Source organism: Rutilus rutilus (assembly GCF_951802725.1).
Source record: "Rutilus rutilus genome assembly, chromosome: 8".
NCBI classification, from domain to species: domain Eukaryota; kingdom Metazoa; phylum Chordata; class Actinopteri; order Cypriniformes; family Leuciscidae; genus Rutilus; species Rutilus rutilus.
The window spans coordinates 34243727-34259889 of record NC_140222.1 but is presented as its reverse complement, the minus strand read 5'-3'; the positions used below and the strand labels follow the sequence as shown (position 1 = coordinate 34259889).

The 16163-nt window shown below is 35.8% G+C and overlaps 1 protein-coding gene across 8 annotated transcripts in view; it reads right to left on the bottom strand.

Moving 5' to 3' along the window:
• The window catches only part of LOC311295321 (ICOS ligand-like), a 136479-nt gene that overhangs the window by 52888 nt on the left and 67428 nt on the right, over positions 1-16163 (bottom strand). For 4 of the 8 annotated variants that reach the window (XM_084416643.1, XM_084416644.1, XM_084416642.1 and 1 more), the window contains one exon: positions 14481-16155. The exons of 3 other annotated variants lie outside the window; for them this stretch is intronic. In XM_084416643.1, the coding sequence (XP_084272769.1) occupies positions 16001-16155 (155 nt within the window). In that variant the 3' untranslated portion in view covers positions 14481-16000. Of the gene's footprint in view, positions 1-14480; positions 16156-16163 lie in introns of those variants that run through there. One more of the 8 variants, XR_014628275.1, reaches the window with a different exon arrangement.

Sequence of the window (16163 nt, the reverse complement as noted above, 5' to 3'; positions counted from 1 at the left end):
GACTGAAAACAAGTCTAGTATTTTTTTTTTAAATGGCCTGACATGAGTCACACCTCCATTATACATATTTATATCAACATACGTACTGTATATATTTGTAAAATAATTTGTATTCAGCACAAGTCCACACAGTGTAACTACACAGGCTACACAGTGTGGTTAAACTCAAGTGAAGTGTTAAAGCAAAACCAGAAATATGTTCCACTGGTCACTTGAAAACCAATGACAAACAGAGTCTCTCACCTTTGTCTAGAGTTGAGGTTTAACCTTAAACCGAGTGCCAGTACCTTCATACATTTATGTGTCTCAGTTCTCACAGTCGTCTTAAACTCTAATGGAAACAGCAGAATTGCAGTATGTCTGCTTTGTCTACTGTATATCTACAAATTTATCGGATAAAAAGAAGAAGAAAAAAAAGCATGGATGGTCTTCACTCAGGACGCTTCACTGTTAGCATGACACAAAACTCATGGAAGCATTCACTTTTTCTTCTCCAGACAATCAACCTTTCAGATGTGCCAAACAGTGGGAAGGGGACTTCATCAGAGAAAATAACTTCTTCTGCTGTCCAATCCTTGAACTTCCTGCAGAATTTCAGTCTGTCCTTGATGTTTTTCTTGGAGAGAAGTGTGTCTTTGCTGCCCTTCTTGACACCAGGCTGTTGTCCTAAAGTCTTGGCCTCACTGTGTGTGCAGATGCTCTCACACACACACACCGCTGCCGATATTGAGCAGCTCTGAACTGCAGTTGAAGCTCTCTGTGAAGTTCTTGATGATCTGGTAAATGGTTCTTTCAGGTGCAATATTCTTTGCAGCAATTGCCATGTGTGGTGTAGTGGGAAAATGTGGTTCTTGAATCTGCTTTTCCAGATACAAATGGCTCTTCTTTGTGCAAACTTAGGCATGTCTCGGGTCAAATATATCTTAGATTGGTTACAAAACCATATACGATTCAGTGCGTATATGAATTTTGCTGACAGAGTTAATTACTTTACTATTAAATTTTGGCACAGAGAGCTCAACTTTTGACAGTTCACGCTGCCATCTTGCCGGATCCCCTATTAGAAATATGCCATATTCAGATGCAGGGACAGTCTGGAGAAGTCTTGTGTTTGTGTAACATTGCTCGCTCTGCTGCCCTCTGCAGGTCATTCATGATACGCCTCTCTTAACTTTTCCACAGAAAAAAGGTGGAAAACATCTGATTTCAAAAGCAATAATTTGGATTGTTCCCATGGAATATTTTTATGGATGTTTTTATCCTGAAAAGCTTTTGATTTGTAATTTTAATCACCATAAATTTGATTATTTTGATTGGAGATAAACGCTTTCTGAAAGAGAACTCAAAGAAATGCAAAGGCAATTTGTGCTCTTTATTATTTTATAGGCCTATTTGCTTGCTTTTATCACCTATCACATAACTAATTTATTCTCAAATCAATGTATGTCCATTTATTTATTTATGTGATAAGTGGCCGTGTAACAAGCAAAATGAACATGGTCAGCCGTTCATTATTGCTAAATAAACAGTCACGCAGTCAGCAGAGCTCTTGCAGCAGTGAATCGCAAAGCCAGGTGGTTTAACCTTTAACAATATGAATGAGATAGAGATATATTATATATATATATATATATATATATATATATATACAGTATATATACACAGTATATATATCAGTGGGGATTTCTTTAAGACTGCAAGGTCTGCTTCCCGGTGAATGAGGAGTGGGCTGGCCTGGACTCCGGGCTTCTGCGTGATGATTGGAGGGTCTGTCGAAAGACTGCATCTCCTTTTTTGATTGACAGCGATTTCATACAATAAAAAGTCGCTGATGCTGAAGCTATTCGAGCTCAGTCCCATCGCGGATTTTGGAAGTGTAGTCGAAAGACAAACTGCTGCAACCTATTTCTTGGTATTTGCTTGTTGAAATTGCTAGCCAATTTTCATAATACATTTCACACAATTATACATTTATACCTTTATTATGTTATTACTTATTATATGTTTTATATTATTAGTAGTAATAATTAAAAAAATAATTATTAAAATAATAATAAAAAAATATTAGTAGTATTATTATACTTTATTATATTATTATTTATACCTTAATTATATTATTACATTTATACAATTATACCTAACTCTGCTGGCCATTGAGAGGACACTGGTCAAGTCACTGGAAAAGACACCTAGTTGGTACGACGGGGTCACAGAGCATTTTCTTAAAAAGGAACGTAGGGCAGAATTTGCGTATAAATAAATGGAACTTTTTATGATGTAGGCCGAAAATGAACTTCCCCTCTTTGAAAGACCAGCAGCCGCCACTGATATACAGACCCTTTCCAAAAAATTAGAATATCATGGAAAAGTTTATTTATTTCCATAATTCCATTCAAAACGTTAAACTTCCATAGATTATAGATTCAGGGCCCACAACTTAAACAATTTCAAGTATTTAGTTGTTTATTTGTACATAATTTGGGCTTCCGGCTCATAAAACCCACGAAAACAGGATTTCAAAAAATTAGAATATTACATGAAATCACACAGTAATTACACAGTGATACCATGGTCATTGAACCAGATTTTGGTTATTTTGGCAGTGTGGGCAGGTGCAAATCCTGCTGGAAAATGAAGGAAGCATGAAGTGCTCTGAAAATGTCCTGGTAGACGGCTGCGTTGACTCTGGATTTAATAAAGCACAGTGGACCAAAGTCCTCTTTTCTGATGAGAGCAAATTTTGCATCTCATTTGGAAACCAAGGTCCCAGAGTCTGGAGGAAGAATGGAGAGGCACACAATCCAAGATGCTTGAAGTCCAGTGTGAAGTTTCCACAGTCTGTGTTGGTTTGGGGAGCCATGTCATCGGCTGGTGTTGGTCCACTGTGCTGTCCACTCAATGCAGCCGTCTACCAGGACATTTTCAGAGCACTTCATGCTTCCTTCAGCAGACAAGCTTTATGGAGATGCTGACTTCATTTTCCAGCAGGATTTGCACCTGCCCACACTGCCAAAAGAACCAAAACCTGGTTCAATGACCATGGTATCACTGTGTAATTACTGTGTGATTTCATGTAATATTAAAAAAATTTGAAATCCTGTTTTTGTGGGTTTTATGAGCTGGAAGCCCAAATTATGTACAAATAAACAACTAAATACTTGAAATCGTTTAAGTTGTGGGTCCTGAATCTATAATCTATGGAAGTTTAACGTTTTGAATGGAATTATGGAAATAAATAAACTTTTCCATGATATTCTATTTTTTTGGAAAGGGTCTATATATATATATATATATATATATATATATATATATATATATATATAAATAAAATCTAGTCTACATGAAGAAACAACAACAATCATTCTATCAAACTGTTAAACCCCACTCACTGACTGCACTGCCATTCTTTTTCCGTTTGAGGTTAAAAAAATGCCGATATGTCTAAAGCAAATGTGAACTCTGCTCAAGGGTAAACCACCAGTCAAGAACAACATGACACCATATGAGTCATTTATTGTCAAGTGACCAACTCAGAGGAACTGATGGTTTAAGTACTGAGCTTAGCTTTACACTTTATTTGAGCTAAACCACACTGCTTACACTTCTGCTAAGACGAGCAAAAGATTTTAATGCACATATTTAATGTCTATTATCTTTTAGGAGATGCAATAAACTTCAACTTGAACAACTGCACTTTAGCTACAAGCTGTACAAGCTGAAATGGTTAATGACATGTAAAAACTCAGAAAAGAAGTTGCAAAACCCTCGTGTTGCTGTCCATCACACAACAAAGCCACACCGCTTACAGGAAGTCAGACTGAACTCTGACTACATTTCGGCCATTCTAACTCTCAGAGGAAAGGCTCTGATCTTCTGCCTTTTCTTACTAATTGGCATCTCTGGTTTTAATCCTTCTCTTTTGTCCAGTTTTAACCACTTCTGTCCTGATTTCTTTGAGGGGAAGGTTAATAGGTGGGTAAATATATGGGCTTTTTCAGACCTTGCGATCTAATGGACAAAATAAGCTTGCACAATTTACAAATGATTGCGACCGGAGACGACGGAAAAACATGGAGAGCATCCGCTTTTGTTTCTGCTCTGACAGCCGCAAGACCACGTCGAACACTGTGAGTGTGTGTGAGAAATCAGGAATGGTGAGAGAACATTGTGCTTGGTATGTTTTTCATCTTCCAACCAAACTTGGGTCTTCAGCCGACAAAGTTTCAATCCCGTCTAGCTAGCGTGCTTCCCATAATGTTTACTCATTAGGTCAGTAGGCGAAGAGTAGATGGTCTTTTGCGGCTGTTTGAACGCATTCGACCACATGAGCGTTTACACTACAAAAGCAATCTGGACGAATACATTTTAAACTACCTCTGGAAGTGGTAGAAAGTGGACAAGCTCAAAACGTTTTAGACCCCATTAACACCTGTATTTAGTGTCGTCCACTTGTGATCCAAGCGATCAAAATGCATTTTAATAATAGGTGTAAACAGGGCGTAAAAACATTCACAGAGGGAAATGGCATTATGGATCCTTTAACTGTGTTTATCTCATTTAATAACTCATTTATCCTCATCCTCACAGAGTCAATAAAATCTGGACATCTTTCCGGGGCTTCATCTCCACTTTCACCTTCATCAGTAGCTCTATAAATCCTGTACTTTACACATTTGCTGGGATGTTAAAGTACTATTACTTCCATAAAATTTTACTTAAGTACAAGTAAAAGTACTGGTCGAAAAATCTACTCAAGTAAAAGTAAAATTTGTACTTTTTTTAACAGTGGGGTAGGGGTGAGGGGCTCCCCATTGTAGGGTTGAAACGGTATGAGATTTTAACAGTATGATAGTCTCAGAAATTGTTTGTTTTGTTTATTAAAATTTCAATAAAATGTGTCAAATCAACTAATTTCAATAATTGATTATGAATTAGATTAAAGGGTTAGGGTTTGGAAATTACCCCATGGTTTACTCACCCTCAAGCCATCCTCGGTGTATATGACAAGTTATATTTGTATTCTGAGTTATATTAAGTCAAGTCAAGTCAAGTCAAGTCACCTTCATTTATATATCACTTTAAACAATATAGATTGTTTCAAAGAAGCTTTACAGTGTTAATAGGAAATTAAAATAACAGAGACTGTTTTGGCTTTACAGCAGCTCTAGAATAAAGTTAGTTTTGATTGATTCACTTCCATTGCAAAGATCATTAGTTATTAACTTAGGGGCCGCTTACACGACACATTGTAAAACAGAAAACCTTTAATGCGTCCCGGCCTGTTCATTTGCACGACAACAGTGCCTGATGACTCGAGAACGCAAACCTTGAAATAGGTTCCAAGGTGCAAGCTTTGAAAGATTTTGAAAAACGTTATCATCTCCATGTAAACTTCAAAAACGTGATTCTGTGAAAACGCTGACAGCGTGGACATGCGTATTACACGTTTAGTCTATAGGTATGTACATTTGAATATATACAGTATATGTGCGCAGGCGTGTAGTCTTTCTTTATAAATTGACCTCAGCAAATTACTAATTTATGCAGCCTGCATAATACAGATATTTTTTTTGTCGCTTCCATGGATCCAAGCAAAATGCATTTTGATAATGTTTTATCTGTACAGAAGTGAAGGGAGCCTCTGATGTTAATGAGCTTGATAATGGCAGTGGATTGCAACCATCAGTTTGAAGCTCATAAAAGTGCATCTGTCCATCATAAAAGTGCATCTATCCATCATAAACAAACACGGCTCTGGGGGGTTAATAAAGGTCTTCTAAAGCAAAACGATGAGTTTGTGTAAGAAAAATATTCATATTTAAAACTTTATAAAGTACAATAACTAGCTTCCAGCCAAACGAACATTGGATTCGACTTAAGTGTAAAGCGCAACGAATACGAGTAATGCGACGAACTGCAGATATTTACGCTATGCCATGACGCACTACACTACTTCTGGCGTCATAAGTTCCGACTGCGTATGTTCGTTTGGCTGGAAACTAGAATTAAATTAAATATGAATATTTGTCTTACACAAACTCATCGAATTGCTTCAGAAGGCCTTTATGAACCCCCCAGAGCCGTGTGGAGCACTTTTATGATGGATAGATGCACTTTTATGAGCTTAAATCTGATGGTTGCAATCCACTGCCATTATAAGCTCGGAAGCGTCAGGGTGTTTATTAATATAACTCAGATTGTATTCGTCTGAAAGAAGAAAGTCATATACACCTCGGATGGCTTGAGGGTGAGTAAATCATTTGGTAATTTTCATTTTAATGTGAACTACACCTTTAACAACTTATTTTTATCATTAATAATTTATTAAAATGTTCAAGAATAATTGAGTTTTTCATTTTTCTTTTTATGATTTAATACAAATATATTATCAAAAACAGTGGTAATCAAAAGTTTAACAACCTTTTTATCCCATTTTTTTGGCAAAGTGCTACAAAACAGATTAACTCAATTTAACCATGGACACACAAAAAAAAAATCTTTAAATAATGGTTAAATAAATTGTATTTTATTATTGTACTATTGTGTATTGGTACTATTATTATGAGGTCTACAATAGTAATATATTTCTGTCATAATTGTATTCTAAAGTAAGTTAAACCAAACTTTTATTTTGACAGGTTGTAGTGAAGTCCTGTTTCAGAGTGTATTTCACAATGCTTTTCCTCAAATAAAATGATTAAAATGCTCATTAGGCGTTCTCAGAGCAGCTCTGGAAGTGTTCATGTATTCATGTCCTCGTATTGTTTGTGAGATGCTGAAAACACCATGAGCGTCACGCGACCTTGAGTATGTAGTAGACGAAACGGCGCTCTCATTCGCACATATTATACATTTATATAGCAGTCTTTTGCGCTTTAATGTTCACAGACCATGTCGCGATTTGATTTATTGTACAGCTTTACTTTCGTGTGTTTTACGTGGCATCTACGTTACTGTAAATTCCATTTTCATGACTGGATTCCGGGATTTCCTCTGCATCGCAGAAATGATTGGCCTTTAAGTTATTAACGGAACTTACCTTTCTCTGCATGGAGGGATGGTGTTCCCGAACATGTTCTATCTGTTTCCTCCTTTTGCAGCCAAATTTGTGTCCACAATTTTTGCAAATTGGATACACGCTGGACTCGAGGACAACCACGCGTTAGTTTTTCTGGCCAGGGGTTCGCTTCACGTGTGTGTGTGTTTGAAGAATCTGTCTTGTCCGTCTCCATATTGTTTTGTGATTTTAGCGCGTCTGTTCTCCCGCCCCTCAATCAATCAATCAATGCTGCAGTTTCCGGAGCGCGATCTTTTACCCACTATATATATATATATATATATATATATATATATATATATATATATATATTTTATAATCATTATTATTATTATATTATTATTATTATTATTATTATTATAGCCTACTCAGTAACAGATATGATTTAAAATGTAGCGAAGTACAATACAAAAACATACTAAAGTAAAAGTTAAATTACAGATTTAAAGGCATTTGTATAAGTTAGACTGTGCACTTGACAAGTGCACTACAGTAACACAGTGTACTTGTGCTATATGTTGTTAAAATAAATGTCATCTGGTTTAATATAATTTTGTTATACAATGACATTTTAAAGTGTGGCTTAAGTATCCAAATACAGCATCACTGTATACAGTATTTCAAAGATTTAGTTCAGGTGTTTATCCAGTAGAGGGCGCCACACAACAGCGAGAAAAACACTAAACAACTCCTTCTTCTTCACTGTATTTCTATATCTTTAGTTCTGAGCATAACCTGCACTGTATTCTGTTATATTTATGCTTAAAACAAAGAATGACTTAATTGAAGAAATGTATTCTCAGAAAAGTCATAACAGCTTAAACAGTTTGGATTCTTTATTGAAGTCACCTTGAATTTACCTTTATCTTTTATCTTCTTGGAAACATGACTAAAATACGGTATGTTTGATATTCAAAGTGGCAAGGAGCACATTTGCATCTTTCCCAGAAGAATATGTACATAGAGGTGAACGTGACTTCACCAAGGAGGAAGTTAACTAACATTGTTGTTGGTCCTGGAAAAACATCCTTATCAACCAATCACATTTTAGGGTTAGGTTTAGTGCTACTGATAGGTTTAGACTTGGATTAACGTTAGGGGCTTCTTTATCAACCAATAATTGTCCACTGATTTGAGGGCTAGTTTATGGTTTGTGTACGGTGTGGGGTTCTGGTTTGACTGGAATGTTGTTTCAGGACCAACAAAGATCTGAGCCGTGTGGAATCGTGTACCAGATGTGGGCCGGATCTGCGCCGACACTGTTGCTATCGGGGAGGAACTAAACAAACAAAAAATAAAACAATGTACAGGCCAGGTGTGCAGAATGCATCATACATTTGTTCCTACTGGAACTTCCTGTGGGATTTTACAAAAAAAGTTCTGACTATTGTGCATTTGAAGACACCATTTACTCATTTTGTGGAGTGTGTATCTATAACAACTTGTATAGCAGATCTCAACTTTGAGCACCATGTTTCATCTTCATATACAAATAACTTTTTTTTTTACTGATGTATAATAAGTCAGACTTGATAAATGAAATGCAGTTCTAATTTTAACATAATTATGAAATAACATAAATAAAGCAAAATAGATTTAACACAAGTAAACACAACATAAAGAAAGAACACTTGTGGTACAGAATTGTCAAGACAGCAACACACTGACCAACTCATCTGTCCTTTAGCAAACAATGTTCCTTTTTTAGTGTCTCGTTCTGTTGTACACTTGAAATGTGTGTTCTGTTTTATTATCATGGTGTTTTGGTTTCCTTGTTTGCCTGACTGTTCCCTAGTTAGTTACCCTGGTTATTAAGTTCCCACACTTGTTCCGATTTACACTGATTACGCTCCTCATGTATTTAAGGCTTTTGTTTCTCTAGCTCCTTGGTCTGGTATCTTCAGTGTTAAACGTGGTTGTGTTTATGGTTTCCTCCTGCGATCTCATGAGTTTTCTGTGTGGATTTAATAAAGGGTGTTTTTGTTCTCTACCCCTTTCGTTGTGCGCTTAATGCAACAACAAACCATGACAATAATAAAATGCAGTGCAAATGGCAAGAATATAACAGAACTGAATCAGATGTTTGATGCATGTTTACTAGATTATCAGATTATCTCAAGGATAAATGATATAGATCAAGAGCATTCTAGATCCCCACCGCTGCCCTATATAAGGAGAGAGGAGTATTACAGTCAGAGATACCTTAACCATAGAGGCAGAGGAGAGGTTATATCTGAGATCTAAACAGCAAGAAATCATGGCGAAAAAGGCTATAAAGTTGCTTTCACACCAATTGAGACAGAAAAATTAAACTAGTTATAAAGAAGAAATTTAGAAGTCACATGGAATAACCACAGACCAGTTAAGCATTAACAAGCAGTTTATTTATTTTGTTATGAGGAGCTATACACACCAGAGCCATGTGACAGTGAGAACACAACACACTGTTTTGCCACTTTATCAGTGAACAGGATAAAGTCAGTCTTCAACAATCCATATCAACAGTGGAGATCGAACAAGCTGTTTGTTACATATTCCCTGTGTGTGTTCCTGGACTTTTATATTGAAGTGTATTCTCAGAGTCGGTCTGGCAGTCAGCATTTAGGAAAATTCACTCAACATCTGTTTGTGTCAGGCATGGATTACTGCAATTTAAGGCTACACTTTTAAAGAGTAAACTGGCAAGAATATTTCCAGAAATATGACGTCACAGAGAAGAGGACACTTTGGGTCAAATGTTCTGGACATGTCCACAGCCGGCGATGATGGAGGGAGGAGCCATGGAGGAATGGAGGAATGGAGGAATGGAGGAATGAAGGAATAGAGGAATGGTGAAGAGGGCCGCCATGGGGATGACAGGATCAGCCTTGTTTATAGTCATATAATGCATATTTTAATGCATTATAACATTAATATTTATCCTGATTTTGACATACTGTACATTCTTTTGTACTGTATAATTGCATTTTGTATTGTGTTTCTATATTATGGACAAAATGCTTTTGATTCCTATTGTCATCATACTGTTTCTGGCTTGACCTGATGCCATTATTTGATGCGTGTCATTGACTAGTAAGGAGTGGTGTTGATGGAAACTCTCAGCACCATATACACACACAGAGAGTTCAATGTGTTTCTGATGTTCTGATGCTGAGATCCGGCTCGGGCTCTTAGAGAACATTAAAGCCCTCATGGACCCTCAAAGAGCCCCAGTGCACTGCCTCAAAATACACCAACAGGTTTGGCTTTAATGTCTTTACAAAGTTTTACTGGCATTTTTAATTCTTGCATGTTTGGTTTGTCTTGCGCATTAAAACTTGTTCATTTTCCATATATAATAAAGAAATACTACAAAATAAAGGTTAAGGTCGATGTCTTCATGGCCAAACTAAAGCAAGACTTCATATTCTGTAGAGAATATACTGCAGTTTCCTCTTCTGTCTCCAATAGGCTGATAGTGATAGTTCTCCACAATCTAAACCAGTTGAACAACTCTGATACTTTTCATAATAAACCTTTAAATAGACTGTATATTCAGTGTCTACAAAGTGTAGGTTATGATGAGGAGACATTATTTGGAATTCAAACATTATTTTCAGAGAATCCTTCATCCTTGTGGTGTGTGTTTTTCTTTCTTTTCTTTTTTCTTCTTTTTTTCAAGTAGAAACAATGTAAGGGAAGTGTATACCTAATGGGCTTTTTTAAATTATTATTATGGTTATGAGAAAACATTTAGTTTTATTAAAATATCCGATATAAACACCCAAATAAATATCCAAAAACTTCAACAGATGGAAAAGAGATTGTCTGCGTACAATGAAACAAACGGCTCTGAATATACCTGAGGATACTGAAGATTTAAACAATGTCTGTAACTTTACAACACATCCAAACTTTTTTTGGATGAAAAACTTAACACACAAATTACCCAATTTCACACATCATTGATGATCAGCTGTACAGTCTGAAGTTCAGATGAGTTTGTGTGTATTTTCCTACATCAGTGTATTGAAGATTGCTGAGTTTGATGGAGTTTCCACTCAGAAAATCACCAGGGAAACTTTCAGTTCTGTTCTCATAGTCTGAACACTGTTTCTGACTTTCTGCTGGGAATTATATCACACACAATATTCACTGACTCTGTGTCTCCAGCTCACATCAATGTCTAGTTAAAATCCCCTTATAAAGTAATCTGAATTTGTGTATTTTTTTGTAATTACTAAAAAAGCCTTGCTATAAAAGCTTTTTATTTAAAAGAGTAAACACAGATGTGATAATAAAAAAAGTCTTACAGTAAACAAATAGAAACATTTTTAAGATACACTTAAAGCACTTTACACTTTATCCAGACATTTCAAATGTCCCACATTTAAGATATTATTCAAAATTTTAATAATTTAATCTAAATAAATCTATCTTGCTTCCATCATGCTCACTTCATGTAAATGTACAGTACTGTGAAAAAGTTGTAGGCATGTTAGTACCAAATAATATAGTTTTAAGACAGTTGTTTATATATTTTACTTCAGTTCGCCACAGAAGGAAATATAGTTTACATTTCCAAACATTCATTTTGACATAAATTATAATAATCCAGTAACATGTTGGTAGTAACGTTTGTCTTTTTGTGTGTGTGTGTGTGTGTGTGTGTGTGTGTGTGTGTGTGTGTGTGTGTGTGTGTGTGTGTGTGTGTGTGTGTGTGTGTGTGTGTGTGTGTGTGTGTGTGTGTGTGCAAAAGCGGAGTATTTGTATGTATTACCGCATTGTTGTATTGTGTTTTTGTGTTATATGAACACAATGCTTATTGAAGTCTGTTCTGGTCGGTCTGGTTCTTACATAGATATGTTCAGTTTGTCTTTGTCTCTTTTAGTTTGCAGAAGTGTATCACCTGATGCCATTGTTTGATGGTTTATCAGAATAGTGTTGCTGTGGCTCCAGGATACTGCAGTTATAAACATTGCCACAAGTAAGAAGAGTCCAGTCCTATTTCTCCACAGATTTCTGTACTGAAATACACCAAGAGCCTCATTTGGCCCCCAAAGAGCCCCAGTTACTGTAAAGAGCCCAACACCATGTCTCTGGACATTATGATCATTTGCTCGGTTCACTCTGTTCCTCTTCTGATTAAGAAGTTATCGTTGTGCTTAAGAAATTACGTGTCGAAATTTTGCAATATTCAGCACACAAGACAGAAGTATCCTGGAGTGAGTGATGTACAGTAAGACATGAATAAAGTTATAATAGGATTTAAGACAAAAAAATAATTAATTTGATGTGCAGTCAGGAATTATATTTTTTTTTCTAAACGATGTGCAGTTTTAATCTTAAGAAATATAAAATGATCTTCCAGTATTAGTGTTAGAACTGTGTATCAGTTTTTATCTGTTTTATCTTTTGCACACTGTGTACAAATACATTGTTTTAATTGACGTGATATCAGGAATTAACGAACATGTTTGGTAAATGATGTGCAGTACTAACATGAAATGATACAAAATACATTTAATACTGTCAAACGCAGCGTGAGAAAGAACACTTGTGGTAAAGATGGAAACTTATTTCCTTCAGATTCAGCAAAATCATGTTCCTTATTTGGAGATCTTATTGTGTTAGGCTACTCAATAAAAACAATGCGATGCATTTGGCAAGAATATAATGGAACATAACAATGTCTTTTGCACCAGAGAAGAACCAATGAAAGATCTATCAATGAAGATAAAGAAGATAAAAAAGATAAAAAATAATCAGTAAAAGCTTATAGCTGTTTGTCATTTATGGCACTGAGACAGAACAGAATGAGTCAGCTTGAGTTATTTTATTATTCAAGAGAAATATTATTAAACAAACCATAAGCACTGCGGATAATACAGCTGATGCAACACAAATATTAAAGGTCATTATATTTACACTGTCTGCTTCTCCTGTATCTTCTGCTTAGTTTTTAGTGGATTTGTTTCCAGTTTCCTATCATTTACATACAGCAGCATTTAGACTGGAGGATCAGTAGTTGGTCAAACACTTATTGTTTTTAGATTTAATAAAACATTTAAAATTAAAATCATATATTAATCAACCAGTTTTGCACACTATTGATCAGCTTAAAAATCTCCTGTTTAGAATAAGGGTTTGTGAAACAAGTGTATTTTCCTGCATAAGGTTGTTGAGCTCTCATATTTCTCTCAGAAACGCATAATCGGGATAAGATGTCCTTCAGGTTAAATGATCTCATGTTTTGTAAGTGATAGTGATCAGATTTAAATAGAAACATGATCTGAACTGTTTATAATTTACTTTAACTATAGTGAGATCCGGCTCACTAACTGGTGTTTAACAGGTTTAACTAGTGAGGACATGTTTTGAATAGTGAAGGACATTCTGGACGTCATAAACAGTAGCAGTCTTTACTTCACCTGTTTCACTTCAACATTTCTCTGAATGATGTCTTATATTCCCTCTGCCATTGAGTCTTAATAAAGAACAGCGCTGCTCCCTGTTTCACTCAGGATTGAGTAAAGGTCTCTCTCCTCACACACAGTGTCTTTATGGTAACGCCGTATGGGAGATTGGGCTTTCTGTTCAGCCATTCCCAGACTGTGGAATGCTCTCCTGACCATCTCTGAGGACTGTGGATGCTTTTAAATGCGGTCTTAACGCCAGTGACATCCTATTATTAATATTAATACATTATTATGTCTTGACTTTAGTTTATCATCACTGTAACAGCAGGACAAGATTGCAGAACTTCCAGTGACATCCTGATCATAACCCACAGAGTACAATAAACAAGAGAACTGAAAAGAACAGGGAAATACAGCCTGACCTTTCCATATTTGCCTTTCAAATGAGCTCAAAAGTAAGACTGTACAATAAGAGACTGTATTCTCTGATGGGAGGAGAGATTCAGAGATTCAGGATTGTCAGACTAGATGTGTGAGTGAGTGCGCAGGTACAGTGTGTCCCATATACACCGTCATGTCTTGGTTTTGTTTATTATTACCAGTTACATCCTCATTCTGATCTACAGAGAAACTGACAGAGACATTTATGCAAATATAAAAAATATAAAAAAGTTTGATAAAATACTGAGACAGAACAGGCAAAAAAGGTGCACAATGATTTGCTTTATTGTATAAATGTTATTCAGAGTTGATATTATTGTCCTATTTCACTGTTTACTTTTATCATGACAGGAACGCACAAACCCGACTGACAGGTTTGTATTTCTCTTCTTTTTGACTTTTGTATTGAATGTATTATTGCATTTTGTAGTGTGTTTTGCAGTACAGTATATGGTCAAAATACTTTGATGTCTAATCATCATACCGTTTCTGAAACACACATAGGCATTCAGTTTGATAGTTCTTCAATAGTTTGCAGAGCTGTGACCTGATGCCAGTATATGATGTGTTACATTTACTCATAAGGAGTGGTGTTGATGTGGAAACTCTGAGCATCAGGATGTTTGTCATACACACACATGAGAAAAGCCCAATCCCATGTGTGTATTGTGATGTTCTGGTGCTGAGATACAGCTGGGGCCTTAGAGAACATTCAGACCCTCACAGGTCCCTCAAAGAGTCCCAGTGAACTGCCCAAAACACACCAAGCGTCAGGAAGGGGTTAGTGTTGATGAGGAGACACTGGCGTTCAGACACTGAGTTTTATCTAAATGTGTGAACCAAACTAAACTAATGTACCACTGATGCGTTTTTTTTTTTTTTTTTTTTGTATTAAACAGAAACCACATTTCTGCTTTCACACTTTGGATAAAAGCGTCATGCAAATTTATAAATGTAAATGCAAAACATTTGGTGTTAGTAGAAAGTATAAGATTGTAAATATCCAAACAATTCTGACAGACGCATTATTTCATCAAAACAATTTATTGGGTCTTGAACATCATGAGATCATGCAAATACAATGAATCTATGCTCCTTGTTTCCTCTGTTTATACCTGAGAATACTGAAGTACATTAAAAATGTAACAATTCAGTTCCAGCAAATAAAACAATATTTTCAAGATGAATGTTTACATAATTGTTAAGACAGCAACATATTGAGACTCACTTGTCTTTTAAATTTAGCCAAAAATGCAACTTTTCAGGATCTCATTCTGTTAATAAGAATGCAAGAGTGCATAAGGCAAGAATAAAACAAAACAGTATTTTACATCAGAATGTAAATATAAGTGGAAATACAAGGCACAGTAGCACACTTTATACACACTAGTAAAAGCACTTTACTTCAAAGTGATAATCATAAAGGGTACAAAATATTTAAAAAAAATAGTCAAGGCAAGAATATGCAACGTTTGGTCCTTTATCAGTTGCAGAATAAAATACTTGTGGAAGAACATTAAGTTCTGGTAAATACTAGAGTTGTGAGTCACTTCACTTTTCTGCACAGATTAATCTGATGGTTTGAGGTGCAGCACTTTTGACTTCTTTATCAAAATTAGGACTTAGTCAATTTAGATTTTTTTTATGTGATTATTTAAATTTTTAGCATATTAGCATATTTCTAGCTCAGTGCCAGATATGAGAAATGCGTATGAACGGACGAATGAAAGGAAGAATGCTGTTTTCCAAAATCCATCCTAACAGCTGTACAATAAAACTGTTATAGGCTTAATGTGATCAGCAGGAAATACAGCAACACACACTCACTCAATCTACATGATTATATTCTGTTCTCTGTTATTCAACCAAATCCTTTACACACTTTTATGATTATTTCTTACTATTTCTATCTAACAGTTGTGGCAGCAAAATGAAAGCATCAGCCTCCTCCACTGACTCTGCTGTTACAGTTGCTGCTGTTACAGTTATACAGTTGTGTCACTTACCAAATGCTTTATCATTATTATCAGCTATTACGGATTCATGTGTGCAACCTCATGAGTGTCTGAACTCATGTTGTGTCTACGACTGCTTGAGTTCTTTCTTATCCGCCAAGTAAACCTATAACTATACCTATAACTATAATTACAGATGTAATGACAACCGAGAGCGAAGGCGATGATGTCTCCACACTGTTTAGATCTGTCTCTCCTCGGTTTTCTTCTTCAGTCGATATGGTTACTCTTTCTGGTGTTGAATCTAAAAAA